Here is a 15,567-nt window from a genome sequence, read left to right on the forward strand (position 1 = left end):
CATCACCCTCACACACCATAACTCTCACCCACAACAACTCACACACACTCACACTCCCTCGCTCACCCTCACCCTTACACACACTCACACCCCATCACCCTCACACACCCTCACTCCCCTCACAACCTCACACCCCTCACAACACTCTCACACTCACTACAGCTCACACAATCACCCTCAAACACCCTCACACACACTCAGCCACCCTCAGCCTTGCAAAATATCAACATCAACACCCCTCACCCTCACACACCCTTACCCTCATCCCCTCAACCACATTCACCCTCAGTCACCCTCAAACACCCTAACTCTCAAACTCACCCACTCGCACACCCTCACACTCCGTAAATCACCCTCGCACACCCTCACACCATCACACACCCACACACTCACACTCAATCATTCACCATCAAACACACACACTCACCCTCACACAACGTCACACAACATCGCTACACTCACAACCTCACACCCCTCACAACACTCTCACACTCACTACACCGCACACCCTCACCCTCACTGACTCACCACACTCACCCTCTTTCAACATTAACTCCCTCAGACTCACACACCCTTACACTCATTCAGTCACCCTCACACACCCTCAGTCACCCTCACACTCACACACCCTCACCCACTCACACAACCTCACACTCCCTCACTCACCCTCAGACACACTCACACAACGTCACACAACCACACCCTCACACCCCCTCACTCACTCACACTCACTCACACTCACTCACAATCAATCACACTCACCCTCACACACCCTCACACACCGTCACACACCCTCTGCCTAACAACACCTCTCTCACCCTCAAACACACTCACACACTGTCACACACCCGAAGCCTCACACCACCTCACTCACACACACACCCCCTCACCCTCAAACACCTTACACTCACACACCCACGCTCCCCTCACACCCATCACAACACTCTCACACTCACTACACCTCACACACTCTAAGCCGCAAACAACCTCACTCAACCTCACCCACACTCACACCCCCTCAACCTCACATCCCATCACCCTCACACACGCTCACTCCCCTCACACCCCTCACAACACTCTCACACTCACTACACCTCGCACCCTCACCATCTCCATCAAACACCCTCCCACACACTCACCCACCCTCAGCCTTGCAACTTGTCACAATCAACACGCCTCACCCTCACACACCCTTACCATCATCCCCTCACCCTCATTCACACTCAATCAACATCACAACACCTAACTCTCAGACTCAACCACTCACACACAATCACACTCCCTAACTCACCCTCACACACCCTCACCCTCACACCGTCACACACCCACACCCTCACACTCCCTCAATCAACATCAAACACCCTCACTCACCCTCACACACCCTCACCAACACACACCGTCACACACACTCAGCCTCACAAACACTCACTCAACTTCACCATCACACACACTCACACCCCCTCACACTCCCTCACACTCACAACACTCACGCTCACACCCCTCACCCTCACATCCCTCACTCTCACACCCCTCACCCTCACACCACTCAAGCCACAAATGGGTGTGCGATGGGAGGACGCTCAGCTTGCAGGGCTGTGCTTCTATCCCCTGCTGCACTCTCCTGCTCTCTAAAAGGTGGCATAACAACAAAAGCTGCCATCAAAATCACGTCAATACAAATCATGTGGCATTCCAAATGCTATAGGTGTCACATTCACAAAAATTACAACTATTGGCATTGTAAATGACAAATCTATCAATGTAGCTATTTGGAGAAACTACACACAAAAAAAAAAATCATTTACAAGAACAATAGCTCCTACTTTTCTAATGCGAGACCTATTGCATTTCCAATGCTTGTTGCTATTTTCTCCTTTTCCCTTCTTTCTACTGTTTTCCTTTCTTCCTCCTTTCTTTTTTCTGCCCTTTTTCCTTCTTGCCTTCATTCCTATTTTCCTTCCTTTTTCTGTCTCCTTTTCTTTTTTCTTCTTTGCTGCTTTGCTTCTTTTTTCCTTCTTCCTTTTGTGTTTCATCTTTCATTTTTTTCTTCTTTCCTTATTCCTTCCTATTTCTACTGTTTTTCTCCTTTCTTTTCCTTTTTTCTTTTTCCTTCCTTAGCTTTTTTTCTTTTTCCTTCATGCCTTCTTTTCCCTTCCTTCATCTCCCTTTCTTTTTAGTTTAGGTCTCTGTTAGCCAAGAACGTTTGATTTTACTACAATTATGTATATAACATAGTTACTTATAGAAGTTTCAGCCAGGATTTATCCATTAGTCTGTGATTGGTGTCATTCACATTTTTGTTGCACCCACTCCAACATGCATTAAGGAGTAATGCATCAACCAACTTCAACAATTCGTTGACTTCCCTGCAAGTTACAGCATTCTGCCCTTTCACTTGGAACACATTGACACACAAAGTAGTTCCCATCAGTGCCAGTGAGTACTATGGTAACGCATGCTTGTTTTTAGACAAAGTTTTTGTCTGTTGCAATTTTTTTTCTTTTATTGATGGGTGCCAGCATATTCCCAAAAAATAACATTTAGCAATAACCATGACGAAACAAGAATTGCTGGAAAGCTGGCGACCAATGCCAGACCTATTAGCTTTACCAATGCTTGTTCTCCACAGATAACTAAATATCTGAAAGAGACAGTTAGTTGTATATTCCTTACCTTAGAATTTCACCCAGGTGTCATACTACATTTGGAGATTTTTCTTAGCAGTATCCCTGTTTGTCGGCAGTTGGTGTCAGTAGACTCCGCTTTCGGCGTCGTGGTCGCTGGGATGACGTTGCAGTGCCTACTTAGACACCGCCCCTGCTCGCTGACATCAGTTCTTTATTTTTCCGCGCCAGTCTAGCTCAGATCCAGAGAGACCTACCCCTTAGCCACTTTTTGCGACATTTTGTCAACTTCTTTTCAAGTCTGTCGACTCCTGGTGCACTAGGGATGTCAAATCTGTTTCAACACTTGCGGGTCCTGTCACAAGATGATGTTGGTGATGGATCCGCACCGCGTGTGCTTGGAGCGCAACCACTACCCAAAGTTGTGCTCTGACTGCCGGGCCATGCATCTGAAGATTTTCGGGAGTGGTCCTGAATGTTGTTGGAGTCCCGGCAGTCGGCTCTGCGTCATTCCTGGTCTTGTTTGAGAGGAAGGTCTCGAGGCCGTTCGCGGAGCTCCCTCTCCTCATCGCACTCCAAGTCATCAAGGTCATGGGGTAAGTCCAAAAACAAGAAGAAGGCGTAGACGCACAAGCACTCTTCACCTTCTCCTTGTCGGTTGGCTGACGCGACACTGGGAGATCCCGTGCCTGATTCAGGGACGGCTCCGCTCCTCCCCCCATTTCCGGGAGTCGGAGCCTCGTCTGCCTTCAGCCCCACAGAGCAGGTTGGGGGTCCTGGGTCTTCGATGCGAGCCGACCCCGCGGATCCAGGCCTGGATCCGGATCAACGCCGGGTCGATCCCATCCGACCTTCCCCGGCGTCAAGCCCAACTAAGAAGTCTGTGGCGCCAGTCGTGCCCCTGACCGATGCCGACACTAACTTCCTCCCAGAGTTGGACCCAGAGCCGGACCGACGTCTGAACCGACGCCGGAGGGTACCTTTGTTCCCCTGTTCATCCCTGGTGTTCCCTATTGACCAGAGGGTGGTGATGAGGACTGGGAGGGGTCGATGGACTCTTTAACTGACCAGCTGGAAGAACCGGACTGGCGAGAGGACCTGGGTGTTGATAGTAGTCTGGACAATTCTCCAGACACTGGCTTGCTTTCTCCCCCTGCTGTTGCTACGAAGGAGGGAGCATCCTATGCTGTGGTGGTGAGAAGGGCGGCTGAGGTCTTGGGCCTTGAGCTCCCTTCGAGGCCAGTCAGTACTAAACTACCGACAGTGGTGCTTCAGCCTGCGGCATCCACTTCTAAACCTTTTTTGCCATTTAACAAAGCCCTCACTGACGTCTTCCTGGGCACCTGGTCCAAGCCCAGCACAGGGGCTCCTGTGGAGAGGGTGATTGCCCCCAGCCTGGCCCCGGGCGACCCAGTGTTCCTAACCCAACACCTTTCCCCCGAGAGCTTGGTGGTCCAAGCCTCTTCTTCATTCTCTTCTGCCCCTCCAGATAGGTAATCCAAGAAGCTGGACCATCTTGGGAAGTGTATGTTCTCTTCTTCCAGCTTGGCGCTGTGGTCCTTTTAGGCCGATACTCTCATACCATCTGGGATACAGTTGCGCAGATGTTGCCTCAGTGCCCGGAGGCTGCCCGGGTTGTTCTCTCTGAGGCAATGGCGGTTGGGAGAGACGCAGTCAAATTCACTATCAGATGTGGACTAGATACCACCAACTCACTGGGCAGAACGATTGCCACATCGGTAGCCATTAGGCGCTTTGCCTGGTTGAGGACATCGGTCTTTCCGGGGGATGTCCAGTCAACCTTGATGGACATGCCCTTTGATGGCCGTTGTCTTTTTGGCGACAAAGCAGACTCCGCGCTGGACCTCTTTAAAGATTCTCGGGCTACGCCAGATCTTTGTGCCGCTCGGCGCCTTCTTGCCCACTCCAGTCTGCTTTTTGTCCCTTTTGTGGCTACAGAAGGGGCACTCAACCACATCCAGCCCAGTCTAGCCACCGGTTCACACAACCTGCCCAGCCTCTCCGTGGCCGCTAACGTAGGACCCAGCAACCTCGTGGGTCTGGGAGTCCACCCTTTCCCCCCTGCCTCAGCCTCAAATCTTCTTAGTCCGATGTTTCAGGCACATCAACGGCCAGTGGGAGGCAGGATTAGCCATCACTTCCTCCACTGGCAATCCATCACGTCAGACAGGTGGGCTTTGCTAGTAGTCTGAAGGGGCTGCTCCCTCCCCTTCTAGATTACCCCTACCTCCATGCCACCGTCTTTCGATCGCATGTCTGAGGAAACTTCCTGGCACTTCTTCGCCCGGAAGTTTCAGCTCTCTTGGCCAAGGGGGCTATAGAGAGGGTCCCTGCGCCAGAAGTAGCTCGTGGTTGATATTCCCCAACTACTTTTTGGTGCCCAAGAAGGACAAAGGCCTGCGTCCTATTCTAGATCTCAGGGCTCTCAACCGCTTCCTCCGGTAGGAGAAGTTCAAAATGCTCATGTTTGCTCCAAACCTGTCTGTCCTCAACCCCAAATACTGGATGGTGGCGTTGGACCTGCAGGACACCTATTTCCATATACCTGTCTTGCCAGCCCACAGAGGCTATCTACGGTTCACCGTGGGCCACAAGCACTTTCAGTTCACCGTTCTTCCCTTCGGCCTTACCAGTGCCCGTCGGGTGTTCACGAAGGTGGTGGCGATGGTCGCAGCTCAGCTGCACACATCAGGGGTTCCAGTCTTCCCTTACCTCAACGACTGGCTGTTGAAGGCGAGTATGTCCCAGTCGCCGCCCACCTCCAGACTACAGCGGGCCTCTTGCACTCGCTGGGGCTCACTATAAATGACGAAGTCACACCATACTCCCTCTCAGACGCTCCCTTTCATCTGAGCCGTTCTGGACACTGTGCAGTTTCGGGCCTATCCTCCTGAGCATCGAGTCTGGGATATTCGGGCTATGATACCGATGTTTCAGCCTCTTTCCCGGATTTTGGTGAGAGTGACTTCTGAGGCTGCTGGACCTCATGGCCTCCTGCATCCGGCTGGTTGATCATGCCAGATGGCATATGCAGGCTCTACAGTGGGACCTGAAGTTCTAGTGGGCGCAGCATCAGAGGAATCTTTCTGACTACATTCAGATTTCAGAGGGAACTACACAGCAATTTCAGTGGTGGATAACAAACCAAGCTTGGGTCAGAGGCAGATCCCTCTCCCTTCCCCAACCAGATCTAACAGTGGTGACAGATGCATCACTCCTGGCCTGGGCGGCCATCTGGGAGAGGCGGAGATCAGAGGCATCTGGTTTCCATATGAACCTGTTGGAGCTCCGGGCGATCTGAATGGCACTGAAGGCATTCCTTCTCTCTCTCAGAGGGAAAGTGGTGCAAGTGTTCCCAGGCAGCACCACTTCCATGTGGTACTGCAACAAACAGGGTGGGGTGGGGTCATAGACCCCATGTCAGGAGGCTGTTCGCCTCTGTACATAGCTGGAACATCAGGGCATGACCCTGGTAGAACAACACCTGGTGGGTACTCTGAGTGCCAGGGCAGACAAACTCAGCCGTTGGTGCTTGGCCGATGACGAATGGCGTCTTCATTAGAAGGTGGTGCAAGGTTTCTTTCAGCAGTGGGGAGAGCCTTGGTGAGATCTGTTCGCCATTGAAGAATATCAGCAGTATTGCGCGTTGGAGTTTCGCTCTGCAACGCTTTTAGTCGTGAGTGGAACTGCGGCCTCCTGTACGCCTTTCCACCTGTACCACTTCTGCACGAGTGCTCAAGAAGATCAAGTGTGACTGGGCCAAGTTATTCTTGTGGTTCCGGACTAGGCACGAAGACTCTGGTACCCCGAGCTCCTGAGCATGGCCATTGATCCTCCGATCAGACTGCCCCTTTTGGAGGAGCTTCTGTTTCAGCAGCAGGGGATGGTTCTTCGCCCAAACCTGTCCATTCTCCACCTCCTTGCGTGGAGATTAAGCGGCAACAGTTGACATCTTTCGACCTTCCTCACGAAGTCTGTAATGTCATCTCGGCAGCGAGGCGTCCCTCCACTAAATCGGTATACGCCTGCAGATGGAACAAGTTTGTGGCATGGTGCACAGCAAAGACTGTGCATCCCCTTTCTGCCCCTATTTCAGAGGTCCTCTTTGAACATACTTTCTTTGGCCCAGCAGGGTTCTGCTCTGGGCACTTGCAAAGGCTATCTTGCTGCTACCTCTGCTTTTCTCCGGCTGCCAGATCTGCCATCCTTCAAGTCCCCTATTGTAAATATATTCTTTAAGGGCATTTCTCCTCATTTCCTCCATCTCCTTTTATAATACCCCAGTGAGATTTTAATCTTGTTCTAACATATATTATGTGCACTCCCTTTGAGCCTCTTCATAACTGTATTCTCAAGCTCCTTTCTCTGAAAACTGCCTTCCTTGTGGCCATCATCTCTGCTCGCAGGGTGAGTGAGCTACAAGCTTTGTCTTCTAAGCCCCCTTTCTTCTCTGTGAATCCAAAGTGGCGCTTAGAACGAGGTTTTTGTTTCTTCCTAAAGTGGTTACACCATTTCATGTAGGACAATCTTATCACCTTGCCCACCTTTTTCCCACCTCCGCATCCTTCAAAGGAGCAAGAGATATTCCACCGTCTGTACCGTAAACGTGTGCTGTCATTCTACCAATTGACAGCACAAAAGATTTCCAGGTGGATGACCAACTCTTTATTGGATAAGTGGGTGCGAAGTAAAGTTGGGCTGTTCAAAAACGTACCATCTCTCGAGGGGTTGTCCTTTGCATAAAGATCTGCTACGCTTTAGTGAAGAAGGATCTTCCATTGGGGCTGCTTGCTTATTCCACTAGGCTACAGCAGCAACCACTTCATTGGCACGTGGAGTCCCACTCCTTGATATCTGCCAGATGGAAAAGTGGGCATCTCTGCACCCATTCACCAGACATTACTGCCTGGACAGCCAAGTCTGGAGGGATGACTATTTTGCCTGTTTCGTCCTCCAGGACTTTTTTTGTCTGAACTTGGTTCGCAGACCCTCCTCCGGGGATGGTATTGCTGGGGTGTCTATTCTAAGGTAAGGAATCTACAACTAACTGTCTCTTTCAGATGAACAAGTTACTTACCTTCGGTAACAATGTATCTGTAAGGGACATACGTTAGTTGCAGATTCTTTTCTGCCCCACCCATCCTCCCCGCTCTGCAAACTGACTTATAGGGATAGGGAGGAACTTCCTTACAGGGCCTTGTGTGGCGCACCAGTGGTCAGTGTCTTTCATGGCTCTTCGCTTCTGGCGTGGAAATTTAGGTCAGAACTGACGTCAGCGCACAGGGGCAGCGTCTAAGTAGGCAACGCAACGTCATCCCATTGACCACGATGACGGATGCAGAGTCGACCAACGCCACCTACCGACGTGCAGGGGTTCTGCTAAGAAAAATCTCCGGATCCAGTCTGACGCCTGGGGGAAATTCTGAGGTAAGAAGTCTATACCTAACCTATGTTTCTTACAGATACACCGTTACCGAAGGTAAGTAACTTTTTCTTTTTGCTACTTTTACGCAGCATATACCGAGCGAGTAGGGCTTCCTTTAATGTGATTAACAACATATGTGCATGTAATGCATGCTCAAATTTGTTGGTACATCAAAGTCAGGCCTTATTGGCATTGCAAATACTTGTTAAAAATTTCTGTATGTGTCTTCCTATGGTGGAGTTACAGCAGTGAAAAAAATACTTTTGTTCTTCACTGCTGTGATGTAGTAAAAGAGAATACATGGATTTCGAATCCAGGTAACTTTTCTCAGTGAGAAACATACATAATATAAACCATTGAACTTCTAATTATGTGAGGTCTACATGTATGAAGGAGCTAAAACCAAACAGATCCACTTACTAATACAGTGTTCTTTCCATTTTGTGCTCCTTCTGATTTGGAAACCTCATCCTTACTGCTAGATATGTACTCCTGTCAAATTAGATGTTGCTTCTGCATAGCTAAAAATTGCAAGTCCTGGTAATTAAAAAACTCATTAATTCAGAGAATGTTGAAAATCAATACAACACAATTTCATGGGACACTGAGCAGAAACTTAGCCATCAAAAGATGCAATTCATGTACTATAAAGAGTACTGAGTGAAAGCCACATGAATGTGTCAAGTGCTTCATGTTGAGAAGGTGGCTATTGAACTCAATCAAAGGTTCTATGTTTAAAATAGTGTCATGCTTGTATTCTGTTTTCCTTGAAATATCTCCTCACACAAGGAATGGTTGCACATTCCTGTGTACACATTTTGACTTCTCTGTAGCGAAAAAAGGAAATGTCATTCAAGCCAGAGGATTGTATCTTGGAATTAGTCAATATGTTAGTCAATCTCTGCTATCTGATTGAGACATCTAGCTGCAGATTCCTTACCGTAGAAATTCCCGAGTGTTATGCTGGATCTGAAAGATTTTTGCTCGAGCTATACCCTTGCACGCCGGTAGACGGAGTTGGTTGGCTCCACGTGACGTCTGCGTCATCCACTCGGGAAATGACTTCTGTGTCACCTATATAGGTTCCACCTCGGCACGCTCTTTTACTTTCTTCAGTTCTTTTGTTTTCACTCCAGCTAGCGCAGGTCTGTGAAGAGAGATACCCTTTGTCACTTTTTGACTGGCTTTTTTCGACATTTTGTCAAAAATGTTTGCTGTGTAGCTTTTTCTTCAATGTCGAAAAAAACTTCTGGATTCAAGCTGTGCTGCGCCTGTCTTCACGCCATGTCGGTGACGGATCCACACTTAATTTGTCTCTGTTGCCTGGCGCGCGATCACAACTCAAAGTCATGCTCCAACTGTCAGGCCAAGACTCTGAAGACTTTGGGGGAGCAGTTCCTAAACTGCTTGTGGCCCGGCATTCGACTTAATGCCGTTCACCCCAGTGGTCTTGTTCTCAGTCTAGAAGAATGTCCGGGTACTGCTCCGGGATTCCTCAGTCCTCATCCTCCCGCTCGAAGTTGTCGGGTTGGTCAGGTAAGAGGCATAAGAAACACAAAAAGTTGAAGCGGGCTTAAACTTCTCCCCTTCTGTTGGCCGATGTGACGGAGGAGTCTTGACGCTCTAGGCCTCGTTCTGCAGAACTTGCGCCGGGGTCGGGTCCGAGTTTCCCTGCCTTTCCAGGAGCCAGAGCGACCCCCACCCAGCTTAAAGAATTCTATGACACCATGTGACTCATATTTGGGCGACCTGACCCTCCCGGACCACCTTCGTGCCCTGGAGGCTCATTTGGGTCCCACGCCAGCAGCTCCAGAGCCGATGCCCCCCAGTGGATCCAGTGGTGTATTCGGACCGTCGCCAGTCAACCTTCCCCTGTGCCAAGACTCCTGACGCTTCCAGCACCCGAACCCCCCCCGCCCCCCCCCCAGCGGCGCTAGCTCTATTCTTATCCCGAAGACCCGGAGCCGGATCAGCACCTATCGATGCAGATTCCAATGCCGACGGCACCCTTGGGTTCTAGGTCGGTTCCTCAGCCTTATTTTGAGGGGCTAGAAATGGAAGAAGATTGGGAGCAGTTGTTGGACGCTTTACAAGACCAACCTGAGCACGAAATAGACTGGTATTAGGAATTTGGTGAGGCCAGTGGACTGGATACCTTCCCAGATTCTGGCCTGCTTTGTCCCCTATTGTGGCGACAGAGGAGTGTGCTTCATATGCTATGGTGACAAGGAGGGCAGCCAAGGTCCTGAACCTTCATCTCCCTTCGGTGGGAGTCAAGGCAAGTATCTTAACAGAGGTCCTGCAGTTCGATGTATCCTTCTCAGAACCCCTCCTGTCTTTCAATGAGGCCTTGACTGATGTCCTTCTAGGAACATGGTCCAAGTCCAGCACAGAAGCTCCTCTGAATATAACAGTCGCCCGGCACTATCACAGTGCACCGGGCGACACAAAATTCTTAACCAGCCACCCTACCCCCAAGAGCTTGATCGTCCAGTACTCTACCTCACAAGGCACCTTCTCTTCCGCACCTCCAAACAGTGAATCCGCCCTGGAAGGGACTTTCAGCCGCGCCAGTCATATCCCAGCCACAAGACCGCAAAAAGTTCAGCAACCTCTGCGCGTCCTTCACGGACATGACTCCTTTTGACCCTGTGGGCCAGGTGCCAGAGGTCGGTCAGTCCCCTCCTTTCCCTGCAGCCTCTAAACCTTCCTAATCCGGCCTTCAAGATTATGGGCGGCAGGAACAGCCATCACCTCCAACACAGGCAAAACATCACATCGGACAAGTTGGTTCTTCAGATAGTCCAAAAGGGCTACTCCCTCCCCTTCGAGAATACCCCTCCCTCCATGCCTCCGACTTATGACCAGCAGATGGAGGACCCCATGAACTTGCTTCAGGAGGATGTCAGGACTCAATTGGCCAAGAGAGCCATAGAGAGGGTTCCAGCACCAGAAGTAGGCTGTGGTTGCTATTCCGCTACTTTCTGGTCCCAAAAAATGGGCAAGAGCATTCATCCTGTTTTCGATTTGGGAGCCCTCAACTGCTACCTCAAAAAGAAAAAGTTCAAAATGTTCACTCTTCCTCAGGTCTTATCTTCCCTAGACCCCAAGGACGAGATGGTAGCCTTGGATTTGTAGGACACCAATTTTCACATTCCTGTCCTGCCTGCCCTTTGGCGCTACCTACGGTTCACGGTAGGCCATGAGCACTTTCAGTTCACAGTGCTCCCCTTTGGCCTTACCAGCTCCCCTCGGGTGACAGCGGTGGTCGCAGCTCCTCTGCGCAGATCAAGGGGGCCAGTCTTCCCCTTCTCGCTGACTGGCTGTGGAAGGCTAGTCCACCCCACGATGTCCTCTCCCACCTCCAGATCACAGCAAATCTGCTTTCGCTGGGGTTCACTATCAATGTGCAGAAGTCACACCTGACTCCCTATCAGACGCTCCCTTTTATCTGAGCTATTCCTACCACAGTGCAGTTTCTGGTCTATCCTCCTGAGCTGCAAGTCAAGGATTTTCATCCTATGATACCAATATTTCAACATGTATCCTAAATTTCGGTGAGACTGACTCTGAGGCTGCTGGGACATCTTGGCCTCCTGCTAGTGACACATGCCAGATGGCCTATGCAGACTCTGCAGTAGGACCTGAAGCTCCAGTGAACGCAGCATCAGGGGAATCTCTCTGACAAGGTCCAGATCTTGAGGGAACTGCACAGGATCTGCAGTGGTGGCTGACCAACCGCAATTTGGTGTGAGGCAGGTTCCTCTCCCTTCCCCAACATATCACACAGTAGTGACAGAAGTGTTACTCTTGGGATAGGGCGGCCATATGGGAGAGGTGGATATCAGAGGACTCTGGTGTCCGTCGGAATCTGGACTCCAAATCAACTTGGTGAAGCTCCGATGGACTCGCTTGGCATTGAAAGCTTTTCTTCCCTCCATAAAGGGAAAGCTGGTTCAGGTTTTCACAGACACCACCACCACCATGCGGTAATGTAACAAACAGGGCCAAGTGTCCTCGACCCTTTGTCAAGAGGCCCTGTGTCTCTGGACATGGCTGAATCAGCCAGGCATACACCTGGTAGTTCAACACCTGGCAGGTTCCCTGAATGCCAGTGCGGACAAACTCAGCTTTTGATGCCAAAAAGATCACAAATGGCATCTCCATTCAGAGGTGGCCTATGGTCTCTTTTAGAAGTGGGGAGAGCCTTGGCTAGATCTGTTCGTGTCTGCCAAGAACACTCAATGTCAGCAGTTTTGCGCACTGGAGTTTTTAAGACTGCACTCGCTCGGCAACGGTTTTTGTCTCGATTGGAGCTAGGGCCTCCTGTATGCCTTTCTGCCAATATCACTCCTGTTCAGAGTGCTCAAGAAGATGAGGAGCGACCAGACCCAAAAAATGATTGTGGCTCTGGACTGGGCATGTAAAGTCTGTTATCCCGAGCTTCTCCAACTGAGCATCGATCCTCCGATCAGGCTGCTTCTTTGGGAGGATCTTCTGTCGCAGCAAGGGGTGGTCCTCCACCCAAACCTGTCAACTCTACACCTCGTGGAGATTGAGCAGCGGCAATGGCTAGCATTTGATCTTTCTCCTGATGTCTGTGATGAGCTTTTGGCAGCCATGAGTCCCTCTACCAGGACTCTAGGCCTGCTGGTAGCAGAAATTTTACAAATATTGTACAGAACGGTCTATTGATCCTCCTTCTGCTTCCCTCTCTCAAGTCTGTCTCTTTATTTTGACCCTTGCCCGGCAGGGCTCTTCTCTGTGCACTCTTAAAGGGTACCTTTCGGCCATGCTTGCCTTCTTGAGGGTGCCAGATCAACCCTCTTTATTTAAGTCCCCTATTTAAAGAGATTTCTTAACCCCTTCCACGCTCATGACGAGCTGGGCTCGTCATGAGGTAGCCTCCTCGCACGCTCATGACGAGCCCAGCTCGTCATGAATAAAGGGAATATGTAAATCTCAGCACAGGAGGGGAATATGCTGAGCATCGATCTGGTTAAAGGACTTGTACATATGTTACCACCTGCCCCATTCATCATGCCTCATTGAGACCTTAATTTGATTCTGTCCTTCCTGATGGATGTATGACATTACAACGCATGCTTTTACCACGCATGCCTTTACAACGCTGTTTTTACAACGCATGCCTTTACAACGCATAGTGCTTTGGGGCGCTGGATAGTGAATAGTTTAATTTACTATTCCAACTCCAGTAGGGAAGGTGTTGGATAGTAAATTAAACCTATTCCCTATCCTAGAGCGCCCCCCAGCGAAATGCGTTGTAATGGTTTGCGTTGTAAAAGTTGCGTCGTAAAGGCACTGCGTGGTAAAAGTTGCGTTGTAAAGGATGTTTCCCTTCCTGATGTGTGCTCCACTCAAACCTCTGCACAACTGCCCTCTCCAGCTGCTTTCTGTCGAAACAACCTTTAGTGTGGCTATAACTTCTGCCAGGAGGTTGTGCGAACTGCAGACTTTGTCATTCAAGCCTCCTTACCTGACCATCTTCCCTGATAAGTTGGTGGTTCACACTAGGGCCTCTTTTTTCCCAAAAGTAGTGATACCATTCCACGTGGGTCAATCTGTCACCTTGCTCACTTTCTATGCTCCTCCGCACCCGTCTAAAGAGGAGCAACTCCACCATCTTGACCCAAAAAGGGCCTTTTTGTTCTATCTTGACCGCACTAAAGAGATCCGGGTGGATGACCAACTCTTTGAGGGATACGTTGTATCAAAGAAAGGTCATGCGGTGCAGAAGAAGACTTTTTCGCAATGGGTTGTCCTCTGCATCAAAATTTGCTATGCACTTGCCAAATAACAGCCTCCTGAAGGCTCAAGAGCTCATTACTCCAGAGCTAAGGCTGCGCTCACAGCACTGCGACGTGGTGTTTCAGTCCTTGGAATTTGTCAGGCAGCAACATGGGCATCTCTGCACTCGTACACTAAGTACTACTACCAGGACAGTCAAGTTCCACTGGGATGGTCTTTTTAGACTAGTCAATTTGTTGCAGAACCTAGAACTAATTGCAATACAATTTCTGTGAGTGGATTCTTATTGAAAATTTTCCGTAGAAAACGATGGTGAAAAGTCTACCACTCTATCATGGCGCGTTAATCCAATATGGCGGATTTTTCAAAATGCCTGCCCGGAACACAGGCCCTTGGTACCTGATTGGCAGGGACCCAGGGCACACTCAGTCAGAGCACATCAGCAGTTCAGAACAAAGTGGGGGTATACCAAGGCAAGAAAGATGGCACTTTCTCACACAATAGCAAACTTTTTATTTCAAAAGTTAATTGTAATATTTACGTTCCTTCACACTTTGCATTATAAGTCAACGTAACAATTATAAAAACTTTGTGTATCTGACATATTCCGCGATTATTTGATATTATGGTCATCAGAAACAATTTTTGATGTTATTTTTGACTTTCACGTCCCTAAAAACATATAAAATGATACCACACATGGGCATATAAACAGTTATACCCTATATCTCAAATAATGGGCAGCCATTTCGAAAAATCCCCCATATTGGATTAACACGTCATGAAGAGTGGTAGACTTTTCACCATTGTTTTCTACGAAAATTTTCAATAAGAATCCACTCACAGAAATTGTATTGCAATTAGTTCTAGGTTAGCCCATTTTTTGAACTAATTTGACTAGACTATTTTAGCCGCTCTGTTCTTCAGGACTTCCTGATGTAACCTTGTTCACAAACCCTCCTCTGGGATGTTATTGCTGGGGTATCTATTCTAAGGTAAGAAATCTGCGGCTAAATGTCTCTATCAGATGGACAAGATACTTACCTTCGGTAACGCCGTATCTGGTAAAGACATAATCTAGCTTCAGATTCCTTACTGACCTACCCATCCTTCCCGCACTGAGGAGAGCTTTTTAGGGTCAGGGCTGATCCCTTTCAGGAGTGTAGTTGTTCTAAACACACCACTGTCGGTGCACTTCATAGCAACGCGCTCCTGGCGTGGAAAGTCATGCAAGTATCTTACGTCACATGCTGAGGTGGCGCCGATATAGGTGATTACTCGAGCAAAAGTCTTCCGGATCCAACCTGATGCCTGGTTTGGTAAATTCTAAAGTAAAGAATCTGCGGCTAGATTATGTCTCTACCAGATAAGGAAAGCAACTTGTCCTTTTATGCATGTACATATAATCTGTCATAGTTGGTTGCAATTAAAATATATTTCCTTCTTTTTCCTTTAGGTTTGGATTTGTTTTCCTTCCTCCAAAGTGAAAATCAGGTACAAACTGAAGAACAGATGTTTGTGTGTGTGCGTGCGCTTGTTAGCTATTCAGGCAAGCTGCATCTGTTTTCTTTTTTTTTATAATTGGGTTCAAGTTAGGAGTTACCACTAAAGAAACTACAATCTCTCTATGCTGATGGTTGTAAAGAGATTTTTATGTGTTTGCTGGAGAACAGGAATATCTCTTTACCTTTTATCTCTTGCCCATTACCTTTTATTTCTTAGAGGTTG

At 49.0% G+C, this 15,567-nt stretch overlaps 1 protein-coding gene across 2 annotated transcripts in view; it reads left to right on the plus strand.

Annotated features, from left to right (window-relative positions):
- PIAS3 (protein inhibitor of activated STAT 3) overlaps positions 1 to 15,567 on the plus strand; it is a 324,307-nt gene that overhangs the window by 295,563 nt on the left and 13,177 nt on the right. For both annotated transcript variants that reach the window (XM_078670587.1, XM_078670585.1), the window contains exon 13: positions 15,296 to 15,333. In XM_078670587.1, the coding sequence (XP_078526713.1) occupies positions 15,296 to 15,333 (38 nt within the window). The remainder of the gene's footprint in view (positions 1 to 15,295; positions 15,334 to 15,567) is intronic.

The sequence above is a fragment of the Lissotriton helveticus genome, chromosome 12 (assembly GCF_964261635.1).
Source record: "Lissotriton helveticus chromosome 12, aLisHel1.1, whole genome shotgun sequence".
Lineage (NCBI taxonomy): Eukaryota > Metazoa > Chordata > Amphibia > Caudata > Salamandridae > Lissotriton > Lissotriton helveticus.